The 15,568-nt window shown below is 45.0% G+C and overlaps 1 protein-coding gene across 1 annotated transcript; it reads left to right on the forward strand.

Annotated features, from left to right (window-relative positions):
- Positions 1-13,468: 13,468 nt before the first annotated feature.
- LOC123041331 (uncharacterized) lies at positions 13,469-14,392 on the forward strand. The gene is made up of 2 exons (XM_044463969.1): positions 13,469-13,750; positions 13,837-14,392. Exons 1-2 carry the CDS (start codon positions 13,549-13,551, stop codon positions 14,292-14,294), a joined length of 660 nt encoding a protein of 219 aa, XP_044319904.1. The 5' UTR covers positions 13,469-13,548; the 3' UTR covers positions 14,295-14,392.
- Positions 14,393-15,568: the final 1,176 nt, after the last annotated feature.

A 15,568-nucleotide genomic window follows, 5' to 3' on the forward strand; every position in this document is an offset into this window, starting at 1 on the left:
CTCGTGTTGGAGTTGGCAAGTCCCGTAGCACGCACGTATGGTAAAAGTTCTGTGACAAATTTGTTGCATGGGGTGCTCTTTTAATTGTCTTCCTTATGAGTGGAGTTCGGGATCGCGCGATGGTTAACTCCTACCAACCTTTCCCCTAGGAGCATGCTTAGTAGTACTTTGCTTCGAGGGCAAGTAGACTTTTGCAATAAGCATGTGAGTTCTTTATGAATAATGTGAGTCCATCGATTATACGCACTCTCACCTTCCACCATTGCTAGCCTCTATTATACCACACAACTTTCACCGGTATTATGCACCCACCATTTACCTTCCTCAAAACAGCCACCATACCTACCTATTATGGCATTTCCATAGTCATTCCGAGATATATTGCCATGCAACTTTCCACCATTCCGTTTATTATGACACGCCTCATCATTGTCATATTGCTCTTTTCATGATCATGTAGTTGACATCGTATTTGTGGCAAGGCCACCTTCATAATTTTTCATACATGTCACTCTTGATTCATTGCATATCCCGGTACACCGCCGGAGGCATTCACGTAGAGTCATATTTTGTTCTAAGTATTGAGTTGTAATTCTTGAGTTGTAAATCAATAGAAGTGTGATGATCTTCACTATTAAAGCATTGTCCCAAGTGAGGAAAGGATGATGAAGACTATGATTCCCCCACAAGTCGGGATGAGACTTCGGACTTCATAAAAAATAAAAGAGGCCAAAGAAGCCCAAACAAATAAAAAAAGGGAAGAAAAAAAAGAGGCCAAAGAAGCCCACCAAAATAAAAATAAAAAAAGGTAAAGAAAAAAATGAGAGAAAAGAGAGAATGGACAATGCTACTATCTCTTTTCCACACTTGTGCTTCAAAGTAGCACCAGGATCTTCATGATAGAGAGTCTCCTATGTTGTCACTTTCATATACTAGTGGGATTTTTTCATTATAGAACTTGGCTTGTATATTCCAATGAAGGGCTTCCTCAAAATGCCCTAGGTCTTTGTGAGCAAGCAAGTTGGATGCACACCCACTTAGTTTCTTTTGTTGAGCTTTCATATATTTATAGCTCTAGTGCATCAGTTGCATGGCAGTCCCTACTCACTCACATTGATATCTATTAATGGGCATCTCCATAGCTCGTTGATACGCCTAGTTGATGTGAGACTATATTCTCCATTTTTGTCTTCACAACCACCACCCTATGCCACATATAGTGTTATGTCCATGGCTTGCGCTCATGTATTGCGTAAGAGTTGAAAAAACTGAAGCGCGTTAAAAAGTATGAACCAATTGCTTGGCTGAAACCGGGGTTGTGCATGATGGGAGTATTTTGTGTAATGAAAATGAAGCATGGCCTAACTATATGATTTTGTAGGGATGAGCTTTCTTTGGCTATGCTATTTTGATAAGACATGATTACTTGTTAGTATGCTTGAAGTATTACTATTTTTATGTTTTATGAACTTTTATCTTGAAATCATTTGGATCTGAACAATCATGCTACAATAAAGGAAATTACGTTGAGAATTATGCTAGGTAGCATTCCACATCAAAAATTCCGTTTTTATCATTTACCTAATCGAGGACGAGCAGGAATTAAGCTTGGGGATGCTTGATATGTCTCCAATGTATCTATAATTTTTTATTGTTCTATGTTATTATATTACCCGTTTTGGATGTTTATGGGCTTTACTTTACACTTTTATATCATTTTTGGGACTAACCTACTAATCGGAGGCCCAACCTGAATTGCTGTTTTTTTGCCTATTTCAGTGTTTCAAAGAAAAGGAATATCAAACGGAGTCCAAATGGAATGAAACCTTCAGGAGTGATCTTTTTGGAACAAACGCAATCCAGGAGACTTGGAGTGGACGTCAAGAAGCAGCCGAGGCGGCCACGAGGCAGGAGGGCGCGCCCCCATCCTCGTGGGCCCCTCGTGGCTCCCCTGACCTACCTTTTTCGACTATATATATCCACGTACCCCGGAAACATCCAGGAGAACCACGAAAAACTATTTCCATCACCGCAACCTTCTGTATCCGCGAGATCCCATCTTGGAGCCTTCGCCGGCGCTCCGCTGGAGGGGGAATCGACCATGGAGGGTCTCTACATCATCTCCAAGGCCTCTCCGTTGAGTTGTAAGTAGTTTACCATAGACCTTCGGGTCCATAGTTATTAGCTAGATGGCTTCTTCTCTCTCTTTGAATATCAATACAAAGTTCTCCTCGATCTTCTTGGAGATCTATTCGATGTAACTCTTTTTGCGGTGTGTTTGTCGAGATCCGATGAATTGTGGGTTTATGATCAAGTTTATCTATGAGAAATAATTGAATCTTCTCTTAATTCTTTTATGTGTGATTAGTTATCTTTGCAAGTCTCTTCGAATTATCAGTTTGGTTTGGCCTACTAGATTGATCTTTCTTGCAATGGGAGAAGTGCTTAGCTTTGGGTTCAATCTTGCGGTGTCCTTTCCCAGTGACAGTAGGGGCAGCAAGGCACGTATTGTATTGTTGCCATCGAGGATAAAAAAGATGGGGTTTATATCATATTGCTTGAGTTTATCCCTCTACATCATGTCATCTTGCTTAATGCATTACGCTGTTCTTATGAACTTAATACTCTAGATGCTGGCAGGAGTCGGTCGATGTGTGGAGTAATAGTAGTAGATGCAGAATCGTCTCGATCTACTTGTTACGGATGTGATGCCTATATACATGATCATGCCTAGATATTCTCATAACTATGCACTTTTCTATCAATTGCTCGACAGTAATTTGTCCACCCACCGTAATACTTATGCTATCTTGAGAGAAGCCACTAGTGAAACCTATGGCCCACGGGTCTATCTTTTATCATATAAGTTTTCCATCTACTTTTATTTGCATTTTTTACTTTCCAATCTATATCATAAAAATACCAAAAATATTTATCTTATCTTATTATCTCTATCAGATCTCACTTTTGCAAGTTTCCATGAAGGGATTGACAACCCCTTTATCGTGTTGGTTGTGAGGTTCTTGTTTGTTTGTGTAGGTGCGTGGGACTTTTGAGGAGCCTCCTACTGGATTGATACCTTGGTTCTCAAAAACTGAGGAAAATGCTTACGCTACTTTGCTGCATCACCCTTTCCTCTTCAAGGGAAAACCAACGCAGTGCTCAAGAGGTAGAAGCGTCTGGCTAGAGGGGGGTGGATAGGCGTCCGAGAAGAAGAGAAAAAAGGGGGGAAAGAGGGAGCAAAGCAACCATTGAAAGATCGTGGATGTCGCCTACAGGGGGGTGGATAGGCATTTTAAAATAATTACGGTAGAGGCTTGAACAAATGCGGAATAAACCTAGCGGTTAATTTGTCAAGCACAAAACCTACAACAACTAGGCTCACCTATGTGCACCAACAACTTATGCTAAGCAAGATAAGCAACTATGTGATAGCAATATATATGACAAAGAACAATATGGCTATCACAAAGTAAAGTGAAAAGTAAAGGGCTCGGGTAAGAGATAACTGAGGCACACGGAGATGACGATGTATCCCAAAGTTCACACCCTTGCGGATGCTAATCTCCGTTTGGAGCGGTGTGGAGGCACAATGCTCCCCAAGAAGCCACTAGGGCCACCGTAATCTCCTCACGCCCTCGCACAATGCAAGATGCCATGATTCCACTAAGGGACCCTTGAGGGCAGTCATCGAACCCGTACAAATGGCAACCCTTGGGGGCGGTCACCGAACCCGTACACTTTGGCAACCCTTGGGGGCGGTCACCGGTACCCGTCAAATTGCTCGGGGTGATCTCCACAACCTAATTAGAGACCGCGACGCTTGCCCGAAGCTTTACACCACAATGATTGAGCTCCGAACAACACCAACCGTCTAGGGCGCCAAGGCACCCAAGAGGAACAAGCTCTAGGGTGTCCAATCACCCAAGAGTAACAAACTCAAGGGTACCAAGCACCTCAAGAGTAATAAGCTTCTCAACTTGTAACTTCCACGTATCACGTGGAGAACTCAAACCGATGCACCAAATGCAATGGCAAGGGCACACGGAGTGCCCATGTCCTTCTCTCTCAAATCCCGCCAAAGCAACTAATGATAGGGAGGAAAATGAGAGGAAGAAAGAAAGAAGAACACGAAGAACTCCAAGATCTAGATCCAAGGGGTTCCCCTCACTTAGAGGAGAAAGTGATTGGTGGAAACGTGGATCTAGATCTCCTCTCTCTTTTCCCTCAAGAACTAGCAAGAATCATTAGAGGGATTGAGAGTTAGAAAGCTCGAAGAAGGTCAACAATGGGGGAAGAACACGAGCTTAAGAGATATAGTTGAATGGGGAAGAAGACCCCCTTATATAGGACCTCCCGAATCCAACAGTTATGTGCTCAGTCCGCGCACGAGCGGTACTACCGCTCAGGGGAATGGTACTACCGCCCGGGCGGTAGAACACAGAGGGCGGAGCAAAACAGAGGGCGAGGCAGAGATGTATGAGCGGTACTACCGTTGGCCGCAGCGGTACTGCCGCTTGGCCCAATGGTACGTACTAGGGGCGGTGGTAGCCGCGGTACTACGGCACACGAGCGGTACTACCGCTCCTATTGCCGCTACTACTGCCGCTGAACCCAACACGAGAAAACCACGTCTCGAGTCGAGGCGGTACTAGCGCAGAACCGGAGCCGAACTACCACTTATGGCCATGGGCGGTACTACTTCTTGTGGCGATCCGTGGTACTGCCGCTCCGGTCCAGCGGTACTACCGCTGGCGCCAACCTTATGCCAAAACCACGAAAACAAGTACACTCCAAGGAAAACTAGAACTGCCATAACTTCTGCAAATGAGCTCCGAATTGAGCAAACTTAAGCTTTTTGGATACAATACAACGAGTAGCATCAAAACAGGGGAGGAATGACTAACAAAAAGAGGAGAGAAACCTCCAACAGAGAAGAACAATCAGAATCTCCAACATCGAAAACATCATAGATGATGCATGTGAACTACGTTTTCGATGATCTCGAGCTTGTCATCAAGATGACCATAAGCTCCAAAACTCACAAAGAGAACCAAACAAGAACCAAGAAAGATGATGCAATGATGCAATGGTTTAATCTCTCTACGAATGATACGATCAAGTTACTCATCGAGAGCCCCCCTTGATAGTATGGCAATTGAACCTAAAATCTAGTCTCCCAACTACCATCATGAGACCGGTAAAATGGAAAACCTATCAAGGGCAAACCTTTGCCTTGCACATGGTCCACTTGAGCTAGATGATGATGATCTTGACTCCCTCAAGTTGGACCACCTTTGTTGATTGCGTTGGCTCGATGAAGACTAGTTGATTGCTCTTCCATACTCCACTATGGGTGAGCCACTCTTCTGCACATCTTCACAAGTCCATTGCCACCACAATGGATGGCAAGCTTAAAGCATTTGATCTCTTCATGATGCTTCACTTGAACTTGCACACCACAACCTAACCTCACAAAGAACTCTCACGAAGATCATGGGTTAGTACACAAAGCGTAATTGACAATGCTTACCATACCATGGGATCGCTTGATTCCTCTCGGTGCATCTTCTACGCTTTATGTGTTGATCAACTTGATTCACTCTTTGACTTAGTCTTGATTAACCTCTCACATGACCAATCTTTAGGTAATTCCTTGAATGGCACCTTGGTCATCACAAACTCTCCTTGAAACCAACAAATGGACTCCAAGAAAAGCATATGGACAAATTCTTCAAATAAAACTCAAGGCAACCATTAGTCCATAGAGATTGTCATCAATTACCAAAACCAAACATGGGGGCACCACATGTTCTTTCAACCATGAGTACTCATCCAAAGTACTCGCAAGCAAAGATCTACATTACATATGCATGGGTATCTGTGTAAGGGGCAATATCGGTGGACTGAAATGCAGAATACCGGAATAAGAGGGGGATAGCTAGTCCTGTCGAAGACTACACTTCTGACAGCCTCCATCTTGCAGCATGTAGAAGAGAGTAGATGGTAAGTTCACCAAGTATCATCACGTAGCAAAATCCTACCCGGCGATCCTTCCCTCGTCGCCCTATGGGAAAGCGATCACCGGGTTGTCTTTGGAACTTGTCTGGGTGTATTTGTTAAGTATCTGGTTCCAGTTGTCATAAGGTCGAGGTACAACTCCGGGTCGTCCTTTTACCGAGGGACACGACTATTTGAATAGATAAACTTCCCTGCAGGGTGCACCACATTTCCCAACACGCTCGATCCCTCTGGCCAGACACACTTTCCTGGGTCATGCCCGGCCTCGGAATATCAACACGTCGCAGCTCTACCTAGGCCCAACAGAGAGGTCAGCACACCGGTCTAAATCCTATGTGCGCAGGGGTCTGGGCCCGTCGCCCATTGCACACCTACACGTTGCGTACGCAGTCGGTGAGTAGACGTAGCAACCTCCATTACAAAGGAAGTTGCATTACGCGGTCCAACCCGACGCGCGCTGCTCAGTCGTTGATGTCAAGAAGGCTTCGACTGATACCCCGACGTCGAGTGCCCATAACTGTTTTCGCGTAGTTGGTTAGTGCGTATAAGGTCAATGACCCAACTCAGATCAAATACCAAGATCTCATTAAGCGTGTTATTTTGAAGTAACCGCAGACGCCGACCAGGACCAGGCCCACCTGTCTCCTAGGTGGTCACAACCTGCCATGTCGCTTTGCCTCAAGTAGCACTCGGGGGCCGTCGGGAACCCAGGTCCACTACTACCTGGATGGAACCACCTATCCTTTCAGCCCCATAACCGAATCACTTGCGGGTACTCCACGAGCCGACCCGACTTTAGTCACCACCTGTATAGTATTTATGTAGGTATATATATACCCGTGATCACCTCCCGAGTGATCATGGCCTGGTAGTATAGCATGGCAGACGGACAAGAATGTAGGGCCACTGGTGGTAAACTAGCATCCTATACTAAGCATTTAGGATTGCAGGTAAGGTATCAACAGTTGTAGCAACAATGACAGGCTATGCAGCAGAATAGGATTAACCGAAAATAATGACATGCTACACTATTCTAAGCAAGCAGTAAAGAGAAGGAATAGGCGACATCGGGTGATCAAGAGGGGGCTTGCCTGGTTGCTCTGGCAAGGAGGGGTCGTCAACTTCGTAGTCATCTGGAGCAGCAACGGCGTCGGTTTCGTAGTCTACCGGAGAGAAGAGGGGGAAGAAACAATAAATATAATGCAAACATAAGCATGATGATGCGTGACATCACAATGAGCGATGCTAGGTGTGCCCTAACGCGGTAGTAGGTGATACCGACGAAGGGGGAAACATCCGGGAAAGTATTCCCGGTGTTTCGCGTTTTTGGACAGATGAACCGAAGGTGGATTGTTGCAGGTTCGCTATGCTAGGGACGCGTGGCAGATGAACGGTCTGCGTATTCGGAATTGTCTCATCGTTCTGAGCAACTTTCATGTATTTTCATCCGAGTTACGAATTATTTTATATTAATTTTGAAAGTTCCAATTTATTTTTGATATATCGGATTAATTTAATTAGAAAAGGCAATTATGATGTCAGCATGACATCAACATGATGTCAGCAACACAAATGTTGACTAGGTCAACCTTGGCAGGTGGGACCCATTCGTCATTGACTGTGGGTACCCAGTCAGTAGTTTGTTTAGTCAGCTAGGCCCAGTGGGACCCCCCGGCAGTGTCACCGATTAGCTTTGATTTATTTTAACTATTTAGTTAACCAAAAGGGGCCCACATGTCATACACCGGAGGTAATTTAATCTAGTTAACTTTCTTTTTTTGTTAGTAGGGTGGGTCCAGATGTAAGGGAGTGTTTAACAGGGGTTAGTGTAAAAGTGGGTGGGGGTTAGCATCTAACTAAGCAAGGGACGACCATGGAGTCTGCAGAGTGCACACACGCACGGTGGCGCGGGCGGCGGCCATAGCGGTCGGCCGGCTAGCCGCGGGCAGAGGCCAGGGGCACACGACAGGTAGCGGGGCTGCGTCTGCGCGGGCAGCACTAAGCAGCAGCGGGAGCAGCAAGGGCCATAGCAACAGTCGGCGGCAGGAGCGGCGGGGCGCGGGCGAAACGGCACCAGCAGGTAGCGCAAGCGGGCAGCAACTAGCGGGGGCGTCGAGGCTTAGCGCGCGCTGGGGCCAGCCGAGCCGAGTCACGACCAAGCACGGGCATGGGTGGTGACACACGGAACACATGCGCAGGCATGGTGACCGCGACCACGGTCAGGAGCACGGGCGACGTGGCCTACGGCCTACGGCGGTGAATCGAGGAGGAGGAGAGGGGGAACAGTCGCGGGAGCTCACAGAGGAGGTCGTGGGCGACTCAGGGAGGTGCAGAGTGGTCGGAGCGGCTGGAGACGAGTTAGAGAGGCGGTTTGACGGCGAGTGGTGGTGGTCGCCGAGGTGGACGGAGAGGACCGGCGAAGGAGAGGCGGGGACGGGGAATCCGGCGGGGGAGAGTTGGGGAAGCGGCGAGCGACTGCGTCGGGGGCAGCACCGGGGCGAAGTGATGGCGGGACTCGGGCGGCGGCGTCGGGGCGCCTTCGGGGGCGTGCGGCAGAGGGGTGGGGAAGGGAGCGCTCGGGGAGGGGGGAGGGGATTGGGATGGGAGGGCAGGGGATAAGTAGGCAGGGGGTGGGCCGGCCCACTCGGGCGGCTGAGGCCAGCTGGGCAACTTGGCCCAGCGGGGAGCTTTTCTCTTTTTTCTTTTTTATTAATTTTCTATTTCTGTTTTACTTCCAGTTTCTTTTATGTTTAGTATTATAAACTATAAAAATAGTATCTAGGTTATCATTACTAAATATAATACTGCCACTACAATTTGGGTACCCAATAGAAAATAGTTTAACATTTTATAAATTATAAATGGCTTTTAATAATTGTTTTTCTATTTTTTTTATTTATTTTACAGCATTTAAGTATTTTGTAACAATGTGGTTTCTTCACCATATTTACTTATGAATTATTTGGCACATCCAAAACATTTTAGTTTCAACATTTGAAAATTATTGTTGTTTGCCTTGATTTTGGATCTGAATTTGAATCGGTTTCGTATCATCGCGAGATTAACAAGAGTAATCGTGGTGACATGGCATCATTAGCAGGGAATTAATGTAGCTTAATTATCAGGGCGTCAGAGTAATATCTAGTATTGGAATCGGTAACTATCACTGAGTAGTTCGAACAATGTCATATTGTTACCAGTAAAAACATATGAATAGTATGGGTCCCTTATAGTATCGAGTGATAACATTTGACCTAAAAAAGTCATTGAAACGGTGCAAAAAAACTTTCAAATTTGCATGCCTGATAAGTTCAGTGTGTACAAGTTGGTAACTTATGTAGCTGAGGCATTGTAACTTTTAACCCAGAAAAGTCATCGAAACATACTAACATACGATCTAGTTTCAAAGATCTTGTCATGATGGATTAGTTGGTGAAAACGGATTTTGAATAGGACCAATGGTTTGAGATACAAAACATTTAGAATTTTCGAATTATATGGATTTTTGCTGACATCAACTTTTTGGTTTTATATGCATGCATGAGTGATTTGTTGGAGGACGCTTTCGGATGTGTACCAAAATTTGGAACGATCGGAAGGTAGCAATATCCATATATTAATATTAAGATGATACCCCTTAGCAAAGAAATAAATATCAAGTTGATACCAATTGCATCCAGACTCTACATCAATACAATATCAAAATCAAGTCGAGGTATTGAGGATGCTATGACGCCCTGAGACCGATGCTCCAGTACCCGCCCATTTAATTTTTCGTTGTCGCCATGTGTTTCAATTGTTTGTTGCATCATGATATTTGTGTTGCATTGGTTCATTTGATTTGGGTGCATGAGGATTCACTTGTTGCTTCATGCATTGCATCCATCATGCCATGTTATGTTTGTCCATGTATGTTTGTGTGTGATCACCCCTCCCTGCCTTCTTGCACTCAAGTTCATCTTGTTCCACCCAAATCCATATACCCAAGCATGAACCTCTTCTTCTCATTTTCTTCCATTTATTTTCAAGGCTCGTTCGTTCTATTTCGAGGTTGTCACCTCTTTCAAGTCTTTTAGTCGTTCCGGTGCATCATCTCTTTTTCAATCTTTTTCAGTGGTGGTGTTCTCGAGTGGGCCCTAACTCACAGGTCTTTTCGAGGATCTTACCTGGCTCTTCTAATTTTTTCCAGAGTGATTCTCAGATTCTTTTCAAAGTGTGACGTACGAATAGATTCCATCAGTCACATGCCTTCTCCAAGATCGCTTTTAAATTCTTTTCATGTTTGGTTCAACCTTTCCTCTTTTCATTCTTCCGGAGTATCTCACAAATTATTCATGGTATTTCTCGTCGTCATCCTCAATGAGCGAAGACCGAAGAAGAGTTTAACTCTAAATCTTGTCCGTTCTCTCGAAGACTCGCGGTGCTAGCTTGATGTTATCCTCTCAAATTGTTTCCAATCGTGAAAATCTTTTCTTATCCATCCGAAGCATTTCATGAGTTCTTTCCATCTTATTACTCCGAAGGCCCTCATCTAAGAATATTTATTCTTTCTCAAATTTTATCTCTCGTTCAGCAATTCTTCTAAATTGCTATTTCTCAATTAATCTCCAAATCTTTCGGGTGCATCATGTTAATATTCGTTAGTCAGAGTGTGATCTCATCATTCTCTTCTATCTAAATTCCCTCAATTATCTTCGTTCGTTTTCTAATTCTTCCCGACGATTCATTCCTTTTTTTGTTCATTCCTCCAATTCTTTCGGTGGTTCATTCAAAAATTCCTCTTCAATTGTTATCGTATTAATTCTTTCTTTCTTTCTAATCCTACCGTGGTTCGTGAGGACCTTCCCAAGTTCGCGCTATATCTCTCTTTAATCATTTTCGACGCGAATAAGTAGTATGCAAATCCATTGCTTATCATCAATTTAATTGATGAAGGATAAGCATAACACAATTCTTATTCTTTTTCATCAAGTTGATTAAACTCTTCTTTTCGGAGTTTGTTCATGATATCACATTCTTCGTTCGAATTTCTCATCTTTCTTTCTCCGGAGTTCCAAGCTATCTAAATTACCTTGTCACAAAGCTCTATCTAAATCATTGCAAGGCTATATCTTGTTCTTTTCAACTTTCCTTTCATTTGATCATTGTTTTATTACCAGAGTTCTCATGAAGGCTCAACATGGTGGTTCGTTAAGGATTTAGTTCATTCTTCAAGTGTTCATCAAGATTCTTGGTGGAGGAGCTCAAGTATTCTTCTTCTTGCGTCTCGAGGTGCAATTAATTCTCCATATTCTTTTGAAATGGAGTTTTGCAATTCATCGTTCTTCTCAAATATTCAATCATTTGGTTGTAGCATAATTTCACCTCAAGTTTTGATATGTTTTCCATAAGCCCACAGCAAGCTTATTCTTTTGTTGTTGATTTTCTCAAACAACTCCGTTCAATCCTTCTTCACAAGGATGCTTTCAAATTCATTCATGGTAGAAGATGTAGTTATTTCTCCTTTCTTTTCATTCCACTCTTTCAATTGTTCCGTAGGCATTGTGTTGTTGCTCTCGTCAACTATCACTCCATCTTGTGTAGTCCATATTCCTTCCATGTTCAACCGAAGTGCTATCTAAATTTTCTCCTTGTCTATCTCGTTATACCGGTGCGGTTTTATATTCTTTTGGTTTGTTAAGCTCGTGTTTCATATCCTTCAAACTACAAGGCTCTCGTATTGTTTCTTGTTCCTCTTTGCTAATGGAGTGGTTGCAATCTCGTTCATCTCGTTGTACTCTTTCCTTGGAATTGTTTAACCTCTCAAGGTTCTTTGGTTTCACTCATTTGTCCATGAAGCAAATTTGTCTTCCTATTCCTCTTCCACCTCGTTCCTAAGATCTTGGGACGAGGTCTCTTAGTAGTGGGGAAGTGTTGTGACGCCCCGAGACCGATGCTCCAGTTCATGTCCATTTAATTTTTCGTCGCCGCCATGTGTTTCGATTGTTTGTTGCATCATGATCTTTGTTTTGCACTGGTTCATTTGATTTGGTTGCATGAGGATTCACTTGTTGCTTCATGCATTGCATCCATCATGCCATGTTATGTTTGTCCATGTATGTTTGTGTGTGATCACCCCTCCCTGCCTTCTTGCACTCAAGTTCATCTTGTTCCACCCAAATCCATATACCCAAGCATGAACTTCTTCTTATTTTCTTCCATTTATTTGCAAGTGGGATACCTTCTGCTTAAAATAAACGCTCACCATTTTCCTAAATTCTGTGAACCATTTCGGTTACCTCTCTCTCAATTTTCAGCCAATTTGGAGTTGGATTGGTTGGACTAGAATTTAATACAAGTTTGAACTAAATTCAAATTTGTTTTTAATTTCTGTCTGCAAATGCCCAAACAAATTTTATAAAAATTGTGCATAATTCCAAGAGTCCAGAGGTATTTTTATATCTCTGGAATTCTTCGCCTAAGCCCCTATTCTTTCCTTTCTAGACTGTTTCTTTTGCTTAATCGGTAAAGTGAGAAAAAAGGAGACAAACATACCCGGGCCACCTGCGGGCTGCGGCCCATCCGAGCCGACCAGCAGGCCAGCGCTGGCGCCTGGCCTCTCCTCTCGCTAGGGTGGTATTAGCCACACTGGACAACCAGCCGGACCCCACCTCTAGCGTCTCTCCCTCCCTGCTTTTTCTTCCTCCCCTCCCTGTTCTCCACCGCCTCCGCGCAGGTAAGAGGCACCCACACGACCTGCTGCCTCGCCTCCCGACGCCATGTCTGGGACGAGCCGAAGCTCTTCTTCGTCGTAGCCCGCTCCGCCGGTTCCCTCCTTCCTCGCGCACCAAGAGACCTCCACGAGACCACGACCTCGTTCACGCTGCGATCCAAGGTCGGAGACGCCAAGTCCATCCATGCCTTCTTCCCCTGCTTCCTCTGCTTCACGGACCCGAGGACGCCGTCCCGATCAGCCCCTCGCCTCGCCCTTGGCATCACGCCTCCGGCCCCCTCATCGTCTCCCTCTAGCCCTCTATGAGCAGTCGCGCCTCCCCATATTCTTTCCCAGTTGTTACCAACTTACCATCGCTGGTACCCGATCCATGCTGTCCAAGTTCGTCCACCATGGACGGCCTCGAGTTCGTGCTTGTGTTCATGTCGTTGCTCTGCTCGTTGATCCACACACGCCACACGCCGCGCCGCAGCACCGCAGCTCACCCACAAGCCTCCCCATACCCACCTAACGCCTGTCGCCGTCTCTCGCCATGGCCGTGCCCGAGTCGAGCGCGAGCTCGGGCTCGAGTCTTTGCATGCACACGGCCGCCCCTTGCTGCACCCACACACGAATAAGGCTATTCCTAACTAATTGCGCGCGCAACGCGAATCAGTGCCGTCGCTCCTCATGTGGATCAGCGCAAGCCTGCCCCACATGGCCCCACCCGAATATAGCGATTGCAGTTTTCCCAGCCGCATATCGAACGAATACAGTTCCATCATATCTGGCAACCTACTACTACCTACACACGCACTGTACTCGCCTATGGGGCGATGCACTCATACCCCGTGACCCAGCTGCCCCATCCGCCCGAACGGGACACAATTCGAAATGTGAATCCCCTCCGGCAGACGCAGCCTCGTCGCCGGGAACCAGATCGACCTTCCATCATATCAACGCCCGGGTCTACAGATTTCTTCGCGATTTGCCCAATGGATCTTGGTGCGGAGTCATTCACACGGATCTCCGGTTCAGGTTTCTCCTCTCATAAGCTCCTCTGTTTCTTGCATCGTCTTCTCCGTCAAATCCTTCAATCTCCATCTTGTCGTGTCCATGTGCAGCTTCTGTTCCCAGCCGAGGGCGTCCCAGATTTGGGATTGCTAGAGAAGAAGGAGTACGGCGTGCTAGAGGAGGAGGAGGCGACGACTGTGTTCCTACGAATTTACAGAGGGGTTCGCCTTCTTCAAGCCAAGATGGAGAGAAAGATGGTGTTACGGATTCTGGATCTCAAGTTCCTGAGGCCACGCAAGATTTTTCTGGCGTCCCGGATATTGACAACATCGATAGCCACCGAGAGAGCGCTCATTTGAATCGCAACACACTCCAGATCCGTGGCCTAAAAAGTACTATATCTGTCACACTCCTGGTTGTCCTCGTCGATGCATTCCATTCTTTTCTACCCTCGGTGGGTTGTGCCACATTACGTGAACCAGGATCTGTCAAACTGTATATGCTAGAAATTAGCATGGTAATTGACATGTTAATATTTAGTATTGTATACATGAGTTTTCCCATCTAGGCCGGTGCCGTACTGTAAAAAAATAGTCTGGACCAATATTGTGTAAGCATGGTCAGTTCAATCTTATCATGGAGTAAGATAATTTTGATCGTGTTCAATTACTTGCTGTCGAAAGTTTGATTATTTGGAGCAGATTGCTGTTATTGCCGAGTACTTAGATGATGTTACAAAATCTCCCGTTCTTACCACTGATCATAAATATGTCATTTGCAAACAGTACATTATTCAAATTTCTAATTGTGTCAAGGAATCATGTAGCTTGGCTTTTGGTTTCAGTAAAACATGGTGTCAGATTTTGACGCTTGCTTTTCAGGCATTTATATAGTCAAATTAATGTAGGCATTGACATGTACAGTTAAGAGCGAACAGTTATTGATGCTAAAAGGTTAATTATTTTGTAGGCCATGTGGATGCATACAATATTCAAAACACTTGCTGACCACGTACACATGATGATACAAAAACCTGATTTTTCTGAAATCCTCATTGTGTTTTTAAACAGTGAAAGCAACTACTTCTGAACCCAGAGGCGGAGTGATGTGCACATTCAGACAATATATTACAGAATTGCAGTTAACATCTCCAATATACGTAGGGTCTAGCTTGGCAATATACCCGACGGCCGTGCCACATTATCTGGATGCCCCTCATATGGAAGTGCATCAAAGAAACGAAGGAAACTTCCAAAACCAGGTACAGCCTTGTTGGCCACAAAAGGAATTCCTGCCCGGGAATAATGGGCAGTGTCTTCCAAGAATAAACCCATAGATAATATCCTGTTGGAGATAGCACTTGCCATAGAATTTCTTGTATGCTCGCCTTGTGCATTTTTTGGTAGTACTTGATGTGCTATTAAGAAAGATGAAATCGGTGTGGGGCAGCGGCGCAGGGACGCGAGCTCGAGACTCGGTGGCTTTATGTGCTTCTTTTGGTCTATTTTTAATGGCTTTGATCCCTTGTGAAGCTCGAGTAGCCCTCTTTGCTTTTTGCTGCTCTTACGTTTTCATTTTGTTTCCCTATTTTTAATTTCCCCACCACCGCCTATGTTGCGTGATGAGTTTGCACTCTTAAAATTTCGTCCAGTTAGAAAAATATCAGAGAAAGATAGAGAGAGTTCTGCGATGCCCATGTTTGAACTCATGTGCCGATTTGGTCCTGTGTGTTCGTGGATGTAGATTCAGTACCGGATGGTAATGAATAAAGGAGAAGAACTTCAAGACTGGATTCGTGCGTTGTTTTCTGGATCGGAGGTGATTTTTTGTGTACATGGACTG

This window comes from Triticum aestivum, chromosome 2B (genome assembly GCF_018294505.1).
Source record: "Triticum aestivum cultivar Chinese Spring chromosome 2B, IWGSC CS RefSeq v2.1, whole genome shotgun sequence".
Classification (NCBI taxonomy): Eukaryota; Viridiplantae; Streptophyta; class Magnoliopsida; order Poales; family Poaceae; genus Triticum; species Triticum aestivum.

What these genes read in the sequence shown, in the direction of transcription:
- LOC123041331 (XM_044463969.1), top strand. Translation starts at nt 13,549, where the DNA reads ATGCACTCATACCCCGTGACCCAGCTGCCCCATCCGCCCGAACGGGAC. An exon ending in CACACGGATCTCCGGTTCAG is followed by an intron (nt 13,751 to 13,836) that starts GTTTCTCCTCTC and finishes GTCCATGTGCAG; the next exon opens with CTTCTGTTCCCAGCCGAGGG.